Below are 18,559 nucleotides of genomic sequence, written 5' to 3'. Positions count from 1 at the left end.
AGTAGTGCCTCCAGTTCCTCTGGACCCCCATGCAATGTGCAATCATTTATTTTTTTCCCCAATCTTCAACGGAGGATATGTTTTTATTGATTTTAGAGAGGAAGGGAGAGAGAAAGGGAGAGGGAAACATCGACTTGAAAGAGAAACACTGATGGACTGCCTTGCATAAGCGCCCTACAGGGGATGGAACCCGCAACCTTTTGGTGTATGGAACCACGCTCCAACCAACTGAACCACCGGGCCAGGGCACAATCGTGTACTTTAAGTGGAGAGATTCTCCATCCAGAACTCAGCTACACTCATCCTGGGGCTGATGTGGGCACTTGATGTAGCTAGTGACCAGGAACTCTAAATAGTGTGGAAGCGAGTCTGTCTATCACAGGGATGGCCAGGCAGGGGACATGTAATAAGAGAGGCAGTGGAGATCTCCGGGTGGGGTCCACATCTGGTCACTGGGTACATTCCGTACACTCGAGCCCCTCCCTTGCCTGAAGTTAATTCAAGAAGACTTGACTTCATTACGGAAGGGTTGGGGAAAGGTGGGGTCTGGCTCGGTGCATCCCAGACTGCGACTCCACCCCGCTGCAACTCCTCTCAGATCTGGCAGATCCGTGGGCGAATCTGGGCGGGTAGGGAGGCGGGGAGAAACTGGGGGCGGAGCGGGCGGCTGCCAAGGCGGCCAATAGGCGACTCTCCAGCCGCTGAGCCAACAGACCGCAGGGGCGCCGCCCCTAGCACCACCCGCTCCCAAGTTTCCCCTTGTGGATGCATAGCCCTGGTGGCTCTGCTTCTCCCGGCTCAGAGGGGCCCAAAGGGGCCGGAAGAGCGGACTCGGGACGCGGTTTCTAAGGAAGGTGAGAGGACGGGGTCCCCACTAGCTCTAGGGTGTCGGTAAACGATGAAGGGCCGGCGGCGGCGGCGGCGGGAGTACTGCAAGTTTGCGCTGCTGCTGGTGTTGTACACGCTGGTGCTGCTGCTCGTCCCCTCAGTACTGGACGGAGGCCGCGAAGGGGACAAGGGCACCGGACACTGCCAAGGCCTGCACCGCAGCCTGGGAGTGTGGAGCCTGGAGGCGGCGGCAGCGGGAGAGCGCGAGCAGGGAGCCGAGGCGCAGCCCGCAGCTGAGGGGCACTCAGGCCAGTCCCTGGGTTCCCCCGGCAACCTCAGCAGTGCCGTCGGGGAGACGGTGTCTGGCTTAAAGCAGCACATTTATGTGCATGCCACCTGGCGCACAGGTTCGTCGTTCCTCGGTGAGCTTTTTAACCAGCACCCGGACGTTTTCTACTTGTACGAGCCCATGTGGCATCTCTGGCAGGCGCTGTATCCGGGAGACGCTGAGAGCCTGCAGGGCGCGCTGCGTGACATGCTGCGCTCGCTTTTCCGCTGTGACTTCTCTGTGCTGCGGCTGTACGCTCCGCCAGGAGACCCCGCCGCGCGCACTCCTGGCTCAGCCAATCTCACCACGGCCACTCTCTTTCGCTGGCGGACCAATAAGGTCATCTGCTCGCCGCCCCTGTGCCCCGGCGCGACCCGTACCCGGGCAGAGGTTGGCCTAGTCGAGGACGCTGCCTGCGAGCGTAGCTGCCCACCTGTGGCTCTGCGCGCCCTGGAGGCCGAGTGCCGAAAGTACCCGGTGGTGGTCATCAAGGACGTGCGCCTCCTGGACCTGGGCGTGCTGGTGCCCCTGCTGCGTGATCCAGGCCTCAACCTGAAGGTGGTGCAGCTTTTCCGAGACCCGCGGGCCGTTCACAACTCGCGCCTCAAATCCAGGCAGGGGCTGCTGCGGGAGAGCATCCAGGTGCTGCGCACCCGCCAGAGGGGCGACCGCTTCCACCGCGTGCTGCTGGCACATGGTGTGGGTGCTCGTCCTGGGGGCTCATCCCGCGCGCTGCCCGCTGCGCCGCGCACCGACTTCTTCCTGACCGGTGCGCTGGAGGTGATCTGTGAAGCCTGGCTGCGCGACTTGCTCTTCGCCCGCGGGGCGCCCGCCTGGCTGAGGCGCCGCTACCTGAGGCTGCGCTACGAGGACCTGGTGCGGCAGCCACGGGCCCAGCTACGCCGCCTGCTGCGCTTTGCCGGGCTGCGCGCCTTGGCAGCGCTCGACAACTTCGCGCTCAACATGACTCGCGGTGCGGCCTATGGCGCGGACCGGCCCTTCCACCTGTCTGCGCGCGATGCCCGGGAGGCTGTGCACGCCTGGCGTGAGCGCCTGAGCCAAGAGCAGGTGCGCCAGGTGGAGGCGGCCTGCGCTCCAGCCATGCGTCTGCTGGCCTACCCTCGTAGCGGAGAAGAGGATGACCCCAAGCCAGCCCTGGACGAGGAGACACTGAAGGAGATGGAGGCCAAGGGGGCCACGTAGCCGCCCGTCCGCGTCCTGGGGGTGGATCCGGGTAAGGTGGCCTGGGGCAGGGAGGGGCAAGGAAGGGTCTTAGAGGAGCTTGGACCAGCCTGCAGGGGAGAGAGCGATGCTGTCCCCGATCTCACCCTGTCATAATAGGTTTGAGTGATGGGAAAGCGCTGCTGGCAGAATTTGGAAGTGTCATCGGGATCTCCAGATTAAGTATGGCTGAGGCGGAACTCAGGTCTCTGTACTCCCAGTCCCCTCTATGAAATAGGAGATAAGATCATCTGTTGAGAATTGGGGGAGGGGAGGGAAGAGGGGTATCAGAGGTCTGGGGTGAGTAGAGAAGGTTTGAAAAATAGTAATGGAATTTGAGACTAGGAATTGGCATGAAAAGCATAGGATTTGGGGGACCATTTGATATTGACGATTATGACTTTATCTTGACGCCAGTCTGTCCTATGGGGAAACTTTTTGCAACAGTGTCTGCAGGCACAGAGAAAGCCAAAAGCAGGGTTTGGTGGAAAGTTATTGACTCCCCCAATCTGTTTCATATTTCTTCTCTCCCTCTACCTGTCTCTGATATGCAGGCGCCAGAGCTTTACTTCTGACTTCCCAAGCACACAGGCATAGTCAGGCCTCCCTTGCATCAGTTTTTGCCCATGTGTGTCTTAGGCTCTGGTATAGTGGTGTAGAATGGACTTAGCTTTCCTTTTGACTCATGTGGAGTCTCTCCCCACCCCCATGGCTGGTGTTTGCAGGATATTTGACCATATCCTATTTACATCAGTTCCCAAAAGCTGCCTGGTCAGCCTCCTCTACTGCTGACAAGACCTCAGGGCTGGGCCTTCCCCTCACTTCACCCCATCCATTTGAGAGATGGAACCTTAGATTGGCTGTAGCAGCTTTGGCTGTAACTGCAGAAGGAGCTTTGCGTTCTTTCTCTGTAAAGCATATATCCTGAGATGCTAAAATGGGGTTTAAATGATCTCAAAATGTGTTCAGTGTCTAGGTCAGTGTATGGCCTGTACTTTGGTCAGGGGAAGAGTTTGTTCTGCATGGTGCTCACCTTAGGAGTCTAGTTAGTGACACGGGGATGGGTTTCCCCAAATTTTGTAGCAGTTGGAAGGGTGCAGCTTTCTGCACTGTGCAGTCCAGAGGAGGAGGAAAAGCAGTGCAGGGTGGGCGGAAGTGACTTAAGTTTCCATTCATTATTTTATAATGTAATTCACTATTCCCCTGGGATGAAGCTCTGAGGACAAATTTGAAGATGTTAATGAAGGTGGATTTTGTTGTTAATAGAGTCAGGTTTCAGAGAGATTTGGACGCTAGCTGATTGTTCTCCCAGTGGTTTCTTCGTCAGTTTGTGTAATTGCTAGGAAGTCTGTGTTCCTTCCTGATTTCCAGAATAAAGGAAGGTAAGGCACTGGGTGACTTGTCACATCTTAACAAAAACATCCTTTCATGTGTTAATCCTGTATTTACAGATGTAAGTAACAATGGTCCCTAACCCTCGTTTAGAGGCCTGAGGGAACCCCTCTCCAGGGCAAATGCTGCAGCATTTTATGGCTTTAAGAACTGACAATCTCCCAGAAATTTTCACTTTTTCCCCATTTTTATTAACATTTATTGAGTGCTGACTGGGATAGGGTAAGAAAGAGAATAGAAAGGAGGGTTAGAGGACAAGGCTTCGTCCTCTAGGAGCTTAGAGTCTGTGAGGGTGACTATGGGGGAAAGCATTGGTGCTGCTGTTTGAAAGACCAACAGGGCTTTCTCTGCAAGGCTTCAGGGAAATCTGGAAGCCAGTTTTAGGCTCTTCCAAACTTTGGTGACTAATCCCTTCCTCCCACATTTCTGCTGGAATTATTGGACACTTACCATGTCTCCACCAACATTATTGACCCACTGATGAATTTCTAAAAGTCTGTCACACTCTACTTTAGGGAAGAGAAGGGAATGGATCCTTATGTGCCATACATTGAGTTGGGCACTGTACATATATCATTATTTTGAAGTATTATCAATTTTACAGGTGAGGGATTCAAGACTCAGAGAAGTCAAGTAATTTACCTGAAATCACACCTGGGCTGGTGAGGGTGGAGCAGCTTTGGTGTTCAACCCCAAAGCTCAGAATTTCTCCATTATGACCCACTTTTACCTGCCCCCCTTAGCGGCCCCTGGCAGCACCTTTGGCACTCTAGTCAGGCTTTGAGACTAATATGGGGTGGGAAACACATTTAGCTTTATTACTAATATGTTCCAACCACTGAACAAATCAATAAAATATCCCTGAGCTGCCAATAACAACTACACAGGAAAGTTGGTAACTCTAAGCCATCCTCCCCATGGCCATCCTTCTCACGGGGCATCTGAGCATGACCTTAGCTCATTAGTGAAGAAGGGCTACACATTAATTAATCTGAGTAACTTCTGGATGGTCTATACCTGACAACCAGGATTTGTCCGGGAGGGAGTCAGTGTGATTTTTTCAAGGCTGGATAGCACCCTCAGTCAAGTCACCAAGGACCCAGGCTCTTTCCATCTTTTACATCTTTTTGGGTTTATTCATCAGCTTATCTTCCCACTGTCACAAGGTGATAGCCTCAGAAACAAGCATTGTTTCCTCACACAACTATTCAGGGTTGTTAAGATGCAGAAAGGAGGGAAACTGATTAGCAAGTGGAAGAGTTTTCCCTTATCTGTCTTTCTTTCCTTCAATCTGGCTATAGAAACTTTTCCTTCAGTGTGGTTATACTTTTCCTTTACATCTCAACTGGCTAGAAATGACTGGATCACATGGCCTACCCTAGCCCAAAAATTGGTGAGAGACTAGGATGGCCATGAGTGGCTTGGACCACATTACATTCACCTGAGGAGCTTTTGTTTCTAATGTCAATACCCGAGCTCCACCACCAGATGCTGATGTAATTGGTCTGGGGTGGGGTGCAGGCATTGGGGTGTTTAAAAAAGTTCCCCAGGTGACTGTACTGTACAGATAAGTTAAGGACCCCTGACTTAGACCAGTCATGATTCATCCCCTGGGCTAGGTCTTTGCCTCTGGAACAAGATCAGGATAGGGGCTGTTAATGAGCAGTGAGCTGTTTGCCACAGTAACTTATGTGAAAGAACTTGGAACTGTGAAATTCCAAGCAGATGCAGGGTGTTAATATGAAAAGGGGAAAACATCCTAAATTATTCACAGATCCATTTATCACCCTCTCACATTCCTTCAAATGCTTTGTTGTCTGTACTCCTTATCTAATAATCCACTGTCATACACTCTCCACTACTCCAATAATCCATCGTCATACACTACCCACTACTAATAATCCATTGTTGTACACTATCCACTACGGTTCCGAGCAGACTGATGTGCTGTTTTATCCTTTTCAGCCTGTCTCCCTTTGACCTGTAGCCTTGCTAGGACCTAGGATTTCATTCCTGTAGGCATTTAAGACACCTTGGCCTTTTTTTCTTGACAAGATGGATGGACTCTTTGAATGAAATTAGGAAAGGAGAGAAGTGCACTGTAACCTAATTCCCAACAATCAGGATGCTTTCTTTCTAAGGAAATCATCCAAACAGAAAAAGAAATGACCAGCCACCACCAAAATCCCTAACAGCATTTTGAAAGTCATTCCATTTTAATCTGGTTATTATGCTCCAAACAGCATGTGTATAAATATCCCTGAAAGGAGGACCTCTTGCTTAAACACAGACCGCCTATGAACAGGCATTTGTTAAACACTGTTCTTTACATATAATTTCTCATTCAGGAAAATTTGTTTAAATTCCTAGTTGGAAGGCATTGTGGGTGCTGTGTTCATGCCAGAGGGCTGGAAGTTGGGAATGATAGTGCACGCGTGCGTGTGTGTGCGCGTGGGTGCGTGCACACATAGATAGGTACCTTAGTGGCAGGGCTGCAGTAAGGTGCGAACAATTTTTAAAAGCACATCCATATCCAAATCCTTATTTCTTCCCTGTGGAGTTAGTGCTTCCTTTGATCAGGACATTCATGGAGCTCTCCCTTGGGGCTGCCTTCCCAGGCCAGGACCCCATCAGTTCATGGTGAATTTGGTTTTTAGGAAAAATCATGAAGATTCATGAAGTCTTGTGGGCCAGGAAGAGGAAAAGGCTGGTCCTTCATAGTTACATGTGGCTATAATGTAGTAACCGAGTCATTCCTTGGCACATATGAAATCAGCATTCACAATGGGGTGCAGGAACCCAGACATCAGGGCCTGGCTCTCCTGGTGACTACTTGATTGACCTTGGGCAAGTCCCTAAACCTTTTTTGGCTTTAGTGTTCTTACTAATAATAAGAGGAGGTTGAATTAAGAGGATTTCCAAGGTTTCTTGGTGCTAAGGTGAGGTTACATTTGTTGAGTGCCTATTTTGTGCACTGTGTTACTTGCTTAATGCATATTGTCTGAGTTAGTCCCCATCTTAGCTTTAAGAGGGAGATAGTATCCCCATTTTATGGGGATGGTGAAACAAGCTCAGAGAGATTGGGTAATTGTCAAGGATAACACAGCCAGAGGATTAAAATCAGGTGCTGTCACCTTGGCTGGATTAGCTCAGTGGTTAGAGCATCAGCCCACAGACTGAAGGTTCCCGGGTTTAATTCCGGCTGAGGGCATGTACCTTTGTTCCAGGCTCGATCCCCGGCCCTGGTCAGCACTCAAGCGGGAGGAGACCAATCGATGTGTCTCATTCACATCGATGTTTCTCCTCTCTCTCTCTCTCTCTCTCTCTCTCCCTCCCTCCCTCCCTCTCTCCCTCCCTCCATGTTTCTCTCTCTCTCTCTCTCTCTCTCTCTCTCTCTCTCTCTCTCCCCCTCCTTCCCTCTCCCTTACACTCTCTCTGAAAAGCAATGCAAAAAATATCCTCAGGTGAGGATTAAAAATAAATAAATAAAATCAGGTGCTGTCAATTTTAAAACTAGTGTTTTAAAATTTTTAAGAAATAATATATGCATGTGGTGGAAAAAAGTTCATTAGTATGGAAAGATACAAAATACTTGCCAGTCTCACTTGCTAGAAGCAACCACTACATTTCTTGTAATATATGTCTAGAAATATTTTATGCAAATTCAAACAGAAAAATATAGCCTTTTAGGTAGTTAAATGTTTTTAGTTTTAATTCCTTAACATTTTAAAAGTTGAGATCTAAGGAGGGTGACCTTATGTAGCAAAAGGTATATGCTTTGTACATTTTGAAGAAGTAAAGTTCTTCAAAGTTGCACCAACTTTCACTCCCATGAGCTGTTCTTTGGAGTGTCTGTTTTCTAGACATTCAATGACATGGATTTTTATCTACTTTTTTTCATCTTGGCTAGTCTGGTGGATGGAAAATCCTTTTTCCCAACACCCTGGCTCTCTCTGTCCCTACAGTTCATCTCAGACAATGCATGATTGCTTCGCATCTTAGGTGTGAACCAGGATGCCAAGATGTCATCAACTTCTTGGCCCTTCCCCAGTCCACATGTATTTGGGAAAGTGTCACTTCTGTGATTCTTTTAAAGGACTGGATAAATTTTAAAATAAAAATGATCATCCCTTTGTAAAACCACACTTACAGATGCCATCAGGTTTTAGCAAGTTTCTTGTTAAGATGGCCTTCTGGTACTGATGCAGTGGGTTGTACCTATTTACTTGAACTTCACCTATTTCAGGATGCTATCACTGGGGAGATAAGGCTGATTTTAAATAAGGTTTAACTCTTCATACATTTTCTCTGTGCTCCTGAGAGCTGTCCTTGTAGTCTGGGGGAGGGCAGAAATGTCCATTTGCAGTTGCTGGGGCAGGATTCAGAGAGTTTTCAGAGGTTTTTTGTGTTTTTTTTAGTCTGGGCAGAGATTTTCTTCCCATGAATACAAATGTAATATAAATAGTTGGCAGTGATGCTCTTCAAAAAAACATTTATAAGCAGCTGGCTTAAAATTCCTCAATGTGCCTTTTCTCAGGCTCAGCATGAGCAACAGAGAAAAGAATGAAACTAAAAAAGCTAAACCGGCCTTGCTTTTTTGTGTCTGACATTCTAGTTGAACAAGGTGACGAATAAATGACTCTCTCTCTATGAGGGCTCCTGGTTCCTCATCCTCTTGCTTCGTAGTGGAACCAAAGAACTTGCTCTATTGAAAGGAACATCTCTGCTTAGGTGCAGTATAGAGGAATAACAGTAGAGACTAAGAAACAATCCTGGTCCAAGTTCATTATTGGGAGCTGAATAGAAAGCAGTTTCAACTGGAGAAAAGTTGCAGAGCTCAGTGATGTGTTCATGAGAACTGGAGTCCTTCAATTTTGCTCCCTGCCCTGTTTGGCCCACAGGCACCAAGCCAGTGGCCCAGTTTGACATTTCTGCAGCTAGCCTTGTTCACATTAGAGACCATCATGCTAGATGCTGGGAAGAAATTGGAGCATCAGCTGATAGTGAATATATATATATATATTTCATCATCTGAGGATATGATTTTAGAGAGAGGAAGGGGGAGAGAGAAAAACATCAAGTGAGAGAGAAACATCCACCGGCTGCCTCCTGCATGCGCCCTGACTGGGGATAGACCTGCAACCTGGGTATGTGCCCTGACTGGGAATCGAACCTGCAACGTTTTGGTGTATGGGACGAAGTTCCAACCAACTGAGCCACCCTGCCAGGAGTGACAGTGGATATTTTTAAATTAGAGGATTAAGAAGCTGTGAAAAACAACCACCACATTTGACTTACATGCTGACCATGTTTGGAATGAGCAGATTCTCCTCCCCTAAAGAGTCGCATGCCAAAAATAGCCACTGAGACATGTTTTTACTCGTGTAAAGGAAGCCCTTTCTGTTAACACAGGGAGAGTTGTGAGGGCCCAGGGCAGTCTTTGGGCTCTGCCATCAAGAAGCCTCTCATCTGGCCTGAAATCCAAATGCCTAGCGGGATGGTTTGAAGAGATTAATATTGTGTGATTAAGATCATTTGGGTGTGGTAACCAGCAGCTCCAAAGCAGAGAAAGCAGGCTAAATGAAGGTCTGACACAGAACATTACAGAGACATTCATAAGGTATGGGGAGCCAGTAGGGGTGCAAAACAGTTCTTTGTAAAGATGATGAACTAAAGAGAGTTATGAGCAGCCCCCAGCGTGAACTGGGAAGCTAACTAAAGCAGTCCTTACACACATACAGATAAGGTGAACTTCAAAGTCACTTTCCCCATGACTAAGACCAGATTTTACCAAAAAGGACACATTACTGCCTTGGAGAGATTATGGGAACAGTAAGCCAAAAATACTAAGATGAAGATAATGTTTTAAAAATAGGACTTCCTTTCATACAGCATGGAGTTTAGCATATGTTAAATAGACAGATTTTAGAAGCAATAAAAGCAGATGCTGTCTCTTGTTCTGATAAAGGATATCACCGACACAGATGTAATAAAGGAAAACAATACATTTTTCAGGTTCTACAAACAACAAAAAAGTTACATGTTGCCTAAAGATAGCAAAGGGGACTATTTTGCAAAAAAGAGATGGCTGGCTGAAAATAAAGAACAACAAAACTCTTAGCACGATTGAATGCTTTTTAAATTAATTCTATTTTTATTTCTCAACAGTCAAAGGGGAAGAGAAATACTTTTAACCTCAGGGAAAACCCATGTCCCTTTGATGGCAGTGAGGCTATTAGGAGGTCACCCAGCTGCATTTAGGGCCGGGCTGGTCATTTAAATACTCAGGGGAACTGTACTAAAGGCCAAAAAATACACTCAACTCATTGGAGTATGACTGAATCTTTAAGTAAACAATCCTTTTTTTTTTTTTTCTTAAGTGCAAAGGAATTTGTGAATTTAGTATTAAGGAATGACTTCACATTTCAATGCCACTGATTTAAAAGCCCTTTTATGCACACTTCACAAAACAAGGACATACAGAAATTGTTACCGAACTCAAGGGGTTCACCGCTTGGGGTACTCTATTAAAAAATGAGACGTGGTTGTTGCAAGGTAGTTTTATTTACTTGCAGCAAGTAAGGGACACAGGAGAGTCATATCCAAAGCTCTGGCTCCCTGAAGGGAGGCTTAGCCATTGATTATGTGCACTATTTTCTCAATTATATGTTGATTTCTTCTTTGTAGTTGACTAACTTTCATCCCTTTGAGTTCCTTGTCAGCTCATCCTGTTCACTGCTGCACCTGCAAAATACTGTGCTATACTTTAACATTTAGCAAGAAATAACATTTAGAGCTGCCCAGACCTTGAGATCCTTGTCCTATCTAACAAAATCTCTATAAATCTGGAAATTAATTGTACTAAGACAATTTTTTAAATTATCTATTTTTTATTATCATACAAGATAGGGTCTTTAAATACTTTTGACTTAGGAATGACCAGAAGGGTTTACACTCATTTCAGGTGATTCACGCAGTAACAAACATTTTTATTCTTCCCAAACTCTGGGTGAGTGGAAATAGTTTTGACCAAGAAGTTTAGTAGCTTAACATTTAATTCTTCATTGTCAGACATCTAGTAGTTGGAAAAAAGGGCAAGGCTAGCTATTTGGTCACTGTAGCTGGCTGATAAACTGAGTGTTTGGTTCTTAAATGCACCCAAAGTTGAGTAATTCGTAGCTCCAACTGAATAGAGCCCCATAGTATTAAGAAGAGTGGGGTCTGGAGTTAATTTAATTTTTAATCCTATTTCTAAAACACTGAGGGCTTAAGAATTTTGAGGAACATCGCCCTAATAATTCAGACATGTTTATATTTTAAACACAACAAAAATATTGAAAGTGGTAGGAAATCTGTTAACAGGTTTTTTTAGTCTACTTGGCTACAGGCTCCATGGAGATATAAATCAGAACTGAAAGGTATATGAACATCCCTGCCCTAGTTCCATGACATTCAGGAACTAGAGACCAAAACGGGAGGATAGGAACCCATTTCTATTGTGAAGACAGAAAGGGCCTTGTGAGGTTGCCTCCCAACCAGGATTAGTAGGACTTCAGAACAGTCCTTCAAATATCCCAGAGGCAGTAATAGATCTTTCAGAGCTCCTGTCCCTCCTCTCCTCCCACCTTGTACTGCCAGTGATTTAATACAAAATTTGAACTTGAGTGAAAAGCAGTTTTCCAGGTAAATTTTTTAAAAATTTAAGGAGATTTTAAATAAAAGGGTTTAAAGAGTCCAGAGCATCTCCATAAATGTTTGTCGGGACTTGGGATCTGACCTGGCAGCATTTAGCACTTGGTTAGTCATTGACAGAAACCCATCCTGAGTTACTTTCAAATTGTTTCCAGGTCTTTAAAACAACCCAAATGGAGAGCTGAACACATTGCACAAACAGTGACAGAGGAAAATGTTTTATTTTGAGAGAACTATACACTCATAGGAAGTTACAAAAACAGTACGAAGAGGTCCAGTGTACCCTTCCCCCAGCTTCCCCCAATGGTAACATCTTGTTTGTAGATCAGTAACACCACCAGGAAATTTACATTGGTACAATCTATAGACTTTATTTGGTTTTCAGCAGTTTTTATGTGCACTCCTTTTGAGTGTATTTGTGTGCATAGATCTGTGTAATTTTATTACATACAGATATGTGTAAACACCACCACAATCAAGATACAGAACTGTTCCATCAGCACAAAGAAACTCTTTATAGTCACATAACCCACCCCATCCCACCCCTATGTTTTCTTGTAAAAGTTCTACATTTTCTATTTTGTCTTTCCTTATAAATTTTAGGATAAGCTTATCTATGCCTTCATTTAATTCTGTGGTTCATTTTGAGCTATTTTTTGTATAAAGTGTGAAGTTTAGGTCAAGGTTTAGTTTTTTGCCTGTGGATGTCTAAAGACTATCCTTCCTCCAATGAATTGCTTTTACACCTTTGTCAAAAATCAGTTAGCTATACACATGTATGTCTGTTTGGGGGCTTTTTCTTCTCCATTGATCTATGAATCTGACCTTCCACCAATACCACACTGTTTTAATTAATGTAGTCAGATGTAGCTTAACAGTGAATAGTGTAATTATTTCTACTTTATTCTTTTCCAAAAAGGTGTTAGCTATTTGGAAAGGTTAGTTTTATGAACCGGGATATGGCCTAGGTTGTGAATGTTCCATGTATGCTTAAAAACAATGTGTTTCTACCATTATTTAGGCATAGTGTTCTATACATGTCAATTCAATCTCATTTGGTTGATGGTATTATTTAGTTATTCTATATCACTATTGATTTTCTGTCTAGTAACTCTATCAATTGCTGAGAGAGATTTTGAAGTTTCCAACTATAAAGGTGGGCATGTCTTTTTCTCCTTTTTGTTCTTTCAGGTTTTGCTTTAAGAAGTTTCAAGTTCTGTTTTGCTGCATACATGCACATTTAGGATTGCTATGTGTTGTTGGTGGGTTGAACCTTTTACCATTATGTACTGTCTCATTGTCCCTGGTAATTTTCTTTGCTCCAAAGTCTATTTTATCTGATATAAGTTAATATAACCACTCTTTCTTTTTTTTTTTTAAATATATCTTTATTGATTTCAGAGAGAGGAAGGGAGAGGGAGAGAGAGAGAGAGAGAGAAACATCAATGATGAGAGAGTCATTAATCGGCTGCAGCCTGCAACCAGGGCATGTGCCCTGACCGGGAATCGAACCCCGATCGCCTGGATCCTAGGTCGACACTCAACCGCTGAGTCACGCCCGGCCGGGCCCACTCTTTCTTTTGATTAATGACTGTATGGTATCTTTTGCCTGTTTTTAAATTGGATTGTGAGGTGTTTTTTGTGGGTGTCTGTGTGTTTTTTTGGTGTTGAGTTGTATGACTTCTTTCTAAATTTTGGATATTAACCCCTTATCAGATGTATTGTTGGTGAATATGTTCTCCCATTCAGTGGATTGTCTTTTCATTTTGTTGATGGCTTCCTTTGCTGTGCATTTGCTTATTTTTTCTTTTATTTCCCTTGCCTGAGGAGATATATCAGAAAAAATATTGCCAAGAGAAATGTCTGAGATTTTACTGCCCCTTTTTTTTTTCCCTAGGAGTTTTACTGTTTCAAGTCTTTCATTTGTCTTTTATTCATTTTGAATTTATTCTTGCATATGGTGTAAGTTGGTGGTCAAGTTTCATTTTTTTTTGCGCGTACCTGTCCAATTTTCCCATCACCATTTATTGAGAATACCTTTACCCCATTGTATGTTCTTGCCTCCTTTGTCAAATATTAATTGACCATATAGGCATGGGTTTATTTCTGGGATCTCTATTCTGTTCCATTGATCTATATGTCTGTTTTTATGCCAGTATCATGCTGTTTTGATTACAATGGCCTTGTAGTATATAGTTTGTTATCAGGTATCGTGATTCCTCCAACTTTGTTCTTCTTTCTCAAGATTGCTGTGGCTATTCAGTCTTTTGTGGTTCCATATAACTTTTTGGATTATTTGTTCTAGTTCCCTGAAAGATGTTATTGGTATCTTGATAGTAATTGTGTTGAATCTACAGATTGCTTTGGATAGTATGGACATTTTAACAATGTTAATTATTCCTATCCATGAGCATAGTATATGCTTCCACTTATTTGTATCCTCTTCCTGGGAGGAGGTAAGTGTAACTTTCACCTACTCCACCGCCATCTTGGATCTATTCCTGAGCATGTCTTTATTTCACCTTCATTCCTGAAGGATATCATGGAATATATTAAGTCTGAGGCGACAGTTATTTTCTTTCAGCACTTGGAAAATGTTATGCCACTTCCTCTGGCCTCCATGGTTTCATATATGAAATCCACTAACATTCAAATCACTTCCATAAGTAACATTATATCAAAATTTGTGAGACACAGCTCCCACACAGTAACACAGCAATATGTTTTAATGAAAGCTGTATATTGTTGTATATTTCTTTGGGTTTTTGTTTGGAGTTCCTTCAGCTTCTTGAACCTGTATGTTTATGTCTTTTTCCAAATTTGGGAAATGTTCAGCCATATTTATTCAAGTACTTTCCATTTTCAGTCTGTTTCCCCCTTTGTCTGGAACTCTGATGAAACAAACAGTAGATCATTTATTGTAGTACCACAGATCTCAGAGGCTCTGCTCATCTTTTTTACTCTATTTTCTCTCTGTTGCTCAGATTGGGTAACTTCTATAGTTCTATTTTCAGATTCACTAATTCTTTACGCTGGAATCTCTATTCTGCCATTGAGCTCATCCAGTGAGCTTTTAAAATTTTGGTTATGTTACAGTAGTAAAATTTTACAGTTCTAAAATTTCCATTTGGTTCTTTTTTTATATTTATTTGCCAAGAAATACTTTTTTGTTTGTTTGTTTCAAGTATATTTGTAATTGTTAACTGAAGCATTTTTGTGATAGCGGCTTAAAATCCTTTTTGGATAATTTCATTATTCAGTGTTGGCATCTGTCACTTGTGTTTTCTCATTCAAGTTTAAATTTCCCTGTTTCTTGGTTTGACAGGTAATTTTTTTCATTGTATCCTGAACATTTGAATATATGTGATGAATCTCTGAATTTTATGTAAATCTTCTATTTTAGCAGACCTCCACTGACACTGCACTGGTGGAGGAAGGTGTGCATCATCTAGTTACTGCCAGGTGGGGATGTTAGTCCAGAAGTCCTGGCTTCCCATTAGGCCTCTACTGACAGGAGGGGGGATAATTTCTGTGGGCTTCTTTTGCACCCATTCCAGGATATAGAGGAGGCCAAAGGAAAACCCAGGGAACTCACAGCTATGGTTTCCTCATTACCCAATGTCTCTAGTCAGTTCGCCTTCCTTTCCTCACCCTTTAGAGTCTTATCTTTGTTTTATGTATCATGTTTGGGGATTCAGTTATACATTGTGGGAGGAATAAGGAGAAATGTATTTACTACATCTTATCTGGAACCAGAGTTAGCCCATCTGGAAATTGCTTTTTTAAATTAAAGTAAATTATACTGAAATTTGACATGGTGGCTCTTTTTATGTAAATAACCTGTATTAACAGAATACTAAAGGTTCACGGAAAGGCCTTTATGAAATTAGCTTTTCCTTAATGCTTAATGTGAATCTTTATTGCACCTTTTCAATCATGTTGAAAGTGCATCCTTCCCAAACTCTGCATCAGTATTCTATTAAGATGATGAACAGTTTCAACACATTAGAAAACAGTAATGTCAAATTTGGCACACATCCAGGATCAGAGGAAGGATCACAAGAAACTGTGATAAACACCCAGATTCAGCCCACTTTCTGCCGCTCCCATACAGTGATATCAGCGTGTTTTAATGAAAGAAGAAAAAAGTTCAGAGGAAGCTGCACTCGTTGCTTGTATACAGCCTCAGTTGTACATAACAGCCCATTGTTTTTGGCAGGATTTATTTTGTGCATGTGAACCAATACACAAGTGAAGGATGGGTGGTTATATGGTTGATGCCTAAAGGTACAGCTTCAGTACCAGCTCTTTCCCCCACTCTACCCAGCAAGTCTCAGAAAGCTCTATTCTCCTTAGCAGGCACCCCACAGCAGCAGCTGCAGAAAGCACAGTCATACTGACAGAGTTGCCCCCATCTGTTTCCTATCTTTATCCTCACCAAACACCTCTTGGGTCATATTTACTCCTGGTGTGTCTTCACAAAGCAGAAATGATAGATACTGGTTCTGCATGGGTTTCCAGCATTGCGTAATGCAGTTTAGTTAAGGAAGATTAAAGGTTTCATATTTAAGAGGCCTTATATCGTCAGGGTTCAGCGGGCTTTCTGTTTGCGGATTTTGGTGTTCTGAAGTTCAAACATCCTTTGTTCCTTTCCTTCCAGGTCAGTCATCATGAACTGAGGCACTCAGCATGTTGCCCAGCACTGAGAAGCCACACTGTGGAATCAATTTATTACACTGTCAGAGACTGGGACTTGATTTGGTACCAACTGCTGTGCAGTTCTGCAGAGCAGGAATATCATGAACTTATTAAATAATGACCAACACACTGGTTGAAACAAAGTTTCCAGTAAGGAAGTGACAGTGCAATGTGGATATTATGGCAATAAAATAGGAAGGGCTTTGGTTCCCAGCCTGAACCTGCCTCAGCTGGAGCCATTTCAACAAGGTGTCTTCACAACAAAGAAGAGACATGATTTGGTACCATTTCCCATCAGCAGATGTCTGGACAAAACATCAATGTGAATAAGGGCCAAGTGCAGTCCTGTGTATCTTGATTAAATTACTTAATATTAAATAAAAAGTATGGGTGGTATTGTTTTAAATGCAACTTATCCAGCTCTTCTTCAAATAGCTCCCCTTGCCACCACTCCTGAACTGATTTTTAAAAAGTAATTTCTCTCTTTAGGGTGAGAGAACCCTAATGAACTGAAACAAATTTTTGCTTTTAAATTGTTCTATCTGGTGTTTTTGTAATTATTCTATTAAATGACTGGAGTCATGCTAATGACAGGATTTGTTTTGTTTGGCTAGGAAGCTTTGGATTTTATGAAGAGCTAGTCTACATGCAAAGTAATATGAAGACTATAAAGGAAACTGTATGTTGGGTTCAAGATTCTTAGCAATTATCTGACACAACCTGTTAAAGACTGTTTCAGGCCAGGAAAACTCACAGGCAGAGATCAAGTTTAAAGTGGTTCTTTTAACCCTAAGGCACATTTTTAAAAAATATTTTTTATTGATTTTTAAAAGAGAAAGGGAGAGAGGAAGAGAAACATAGATGTAAGAGTGGAACATCGATCTCATATCCGATGGCTGCCCCCTGCTTGCCCCCTACTAGGGACCGAACCCACAACCTAGGCATGTGCCCTGACCAGGAATCAAACCAGCAACCTTTTGGTGCACAAGACAATGCCTAACCAACTAAGCCACACTGGCCAGGGCAAGGCACATTTTAAATTTTATTTATTATTTATTTACTTATTTATTTTTTAAAAATATATCTTTATTGATTCCAGAGAAAGGAAGGGAGAGGGAAAGATAGAAACATCAACGATGATAGAGTCATCGATCGGCCGCCCCCTACACGCTCCTGACTGGGGATCGAGCCCGCAACCCGGAATGTGGCCTGACCAGGGGATGTGCCCTGACCAGGAATCGAACCGCCATCTCCTGGATCCTAGGTCGATGCTCAACCGCTGAGCCATGTCTGGCCAGGCAAGACACATTTTTTAAATCTCAAAAATCTGTTGCCATGATTTTTAGACCCTATTTTAAAACTAAAGTTTTTCAAGCATCTAAATCAGGGGTTGGCAAAAACATTTTCTGTAAAGAGTCAGACAGTAAATAGTTCAGGCTTTATAAGCAAATAGTTGCTCACTTCTGTCACAATTCCTCAGTTCTGCATGAAAGCAGTCACAGGCAATACGGGAATGAATGAGCACAGTGTATGCCAATAAAACTTTATTTACAAAACAGGCAGTGGGCCAGACTGGATCCATGGGCCAGATGTAATTTGTCAACTCCTGGTCTAAATGAAGCTGGAGAGGAATAGCTTTCACCTAGAAAAGAGCCTCTCAGTGAGGGAAAGAGTCAAAGAATAGGATCATGCTACGCCCTTCTACTAACAGACAATACTTTTAAAATACAAAACAAGATTAGTTCAGCCAGTTAATCTTTTATTTTGAGTTTTGTAAAAAAAAAAAAAAAAAAAAAATACAGAAAAGCTTTGAGAAAAATGTGTTAAATATCAGCAAAGGCAGAAAAACATGTGGCTAGCTTTATAATATCAATCTAAACATATACACAAAGGCAAACATTAAGTAGGATGCTAGGGAAAGATAGCACTCCAATGGGGTCTAACTTCAGTTTTCTTTATTGCACATCAAGGTTGCTGATAACTCCAAGTCTTTACTTTTTCACAGTTAAACATTTTAATATTATTTTATATAACATGTTTATATAACATTCTATAATGTTAATTTTATAAAACCACCAGTTTGCCACTATTGAAAGGAAACAGAAGACAAAATGCTTGCCAATTACAGTATGTAAGCTCTCTATAAAAAGTTCTCCAGAAGGTCACATCATCCATGTTAAATTCATCCTATTCTATTTAAAAAATTGCTTTTCAGCTATTAAATGAATCTTGGTGGCCTTCCCATTTAAAAATTTTTAATGAACATAAAACTTCTAAGTAAGAAGACCAGATGCATTTTATGTAAAAAAGAAAAAGACAACATAGGAGGAGGTGACCCTACTATGAAGTCACACTTTGAATAAGTGACTCCAGTGACAAATTCCAAAACCATAGACTTAA

General features: G+C 43.1%; 1 protein-coding gene across 2 annotated transcripts; it reads left to right on the top strand.

The window, feature by feature from the left end:
• The first annotated feature begins 866 nt into the window (after window positions 1-866).
• Window positions 867-17,109, top strand: CHST7 (carbohydrate sulfotransferase 7). Of its 2 annotated transcripts, none has more exons than XM_016218493.2 (2): window positions 867-2,390; window positions 16,122-17,109. In XM_016218493.2, exon 1 carries the CDS (start codon window positions 899-901, stop codon window positions 2,357-2,359), a length of 1,461 nt encoding a protein of 486 aa, XP_016073979.2. In that variant the 5' UTR covers window positions 867-898; the 3' UTR covers window positions 2,360-2,390; window positions 16,122-17,109. The 2 variants fall into 2 exon arrangements, with proteins under 2 accessions (XP_016073979.2, XP_087685652.1); XM_087829526.1 differs by lacking the exon at window positions 16,122-17,109 and adding an exon at window positions 12,570-12,619.
• The last annotated feature ends 1,450 nt before the right edge of the window (window positions 17,110-18,559 follow it).

This window comes from Miniopterus natalensis, chromosome X (assembly GCF_054644295.1).
Source record: "Miniopterus natalensis isolate mMinNat1 chromosome X, mMinNat1.hap1, whole genome shotgun sequence".
In the NCBI taxonomy this organism is placed as follows: Eukaryota; Metazoa; Chordata; class Mammalia; order Chiroptera; family Miniopteridae; genus Miniopterus; species Miniopterus natalensis.
The sequence above is the reverse complement of the archived record's forward strand: the minus strand, read 5'-3'. Positions and strand labels throughout refer to the sequence as shown.

What these genes read in the sequence shown, in the direction of transcription:
- CHST7 (XM_016218493.2), top strand. Translation starts at nt 899, where the DNA reads ATGAAGGGCCGGCGGCGGCGGCGGCGGGAGTACTGCAAGTTTGCGCTG.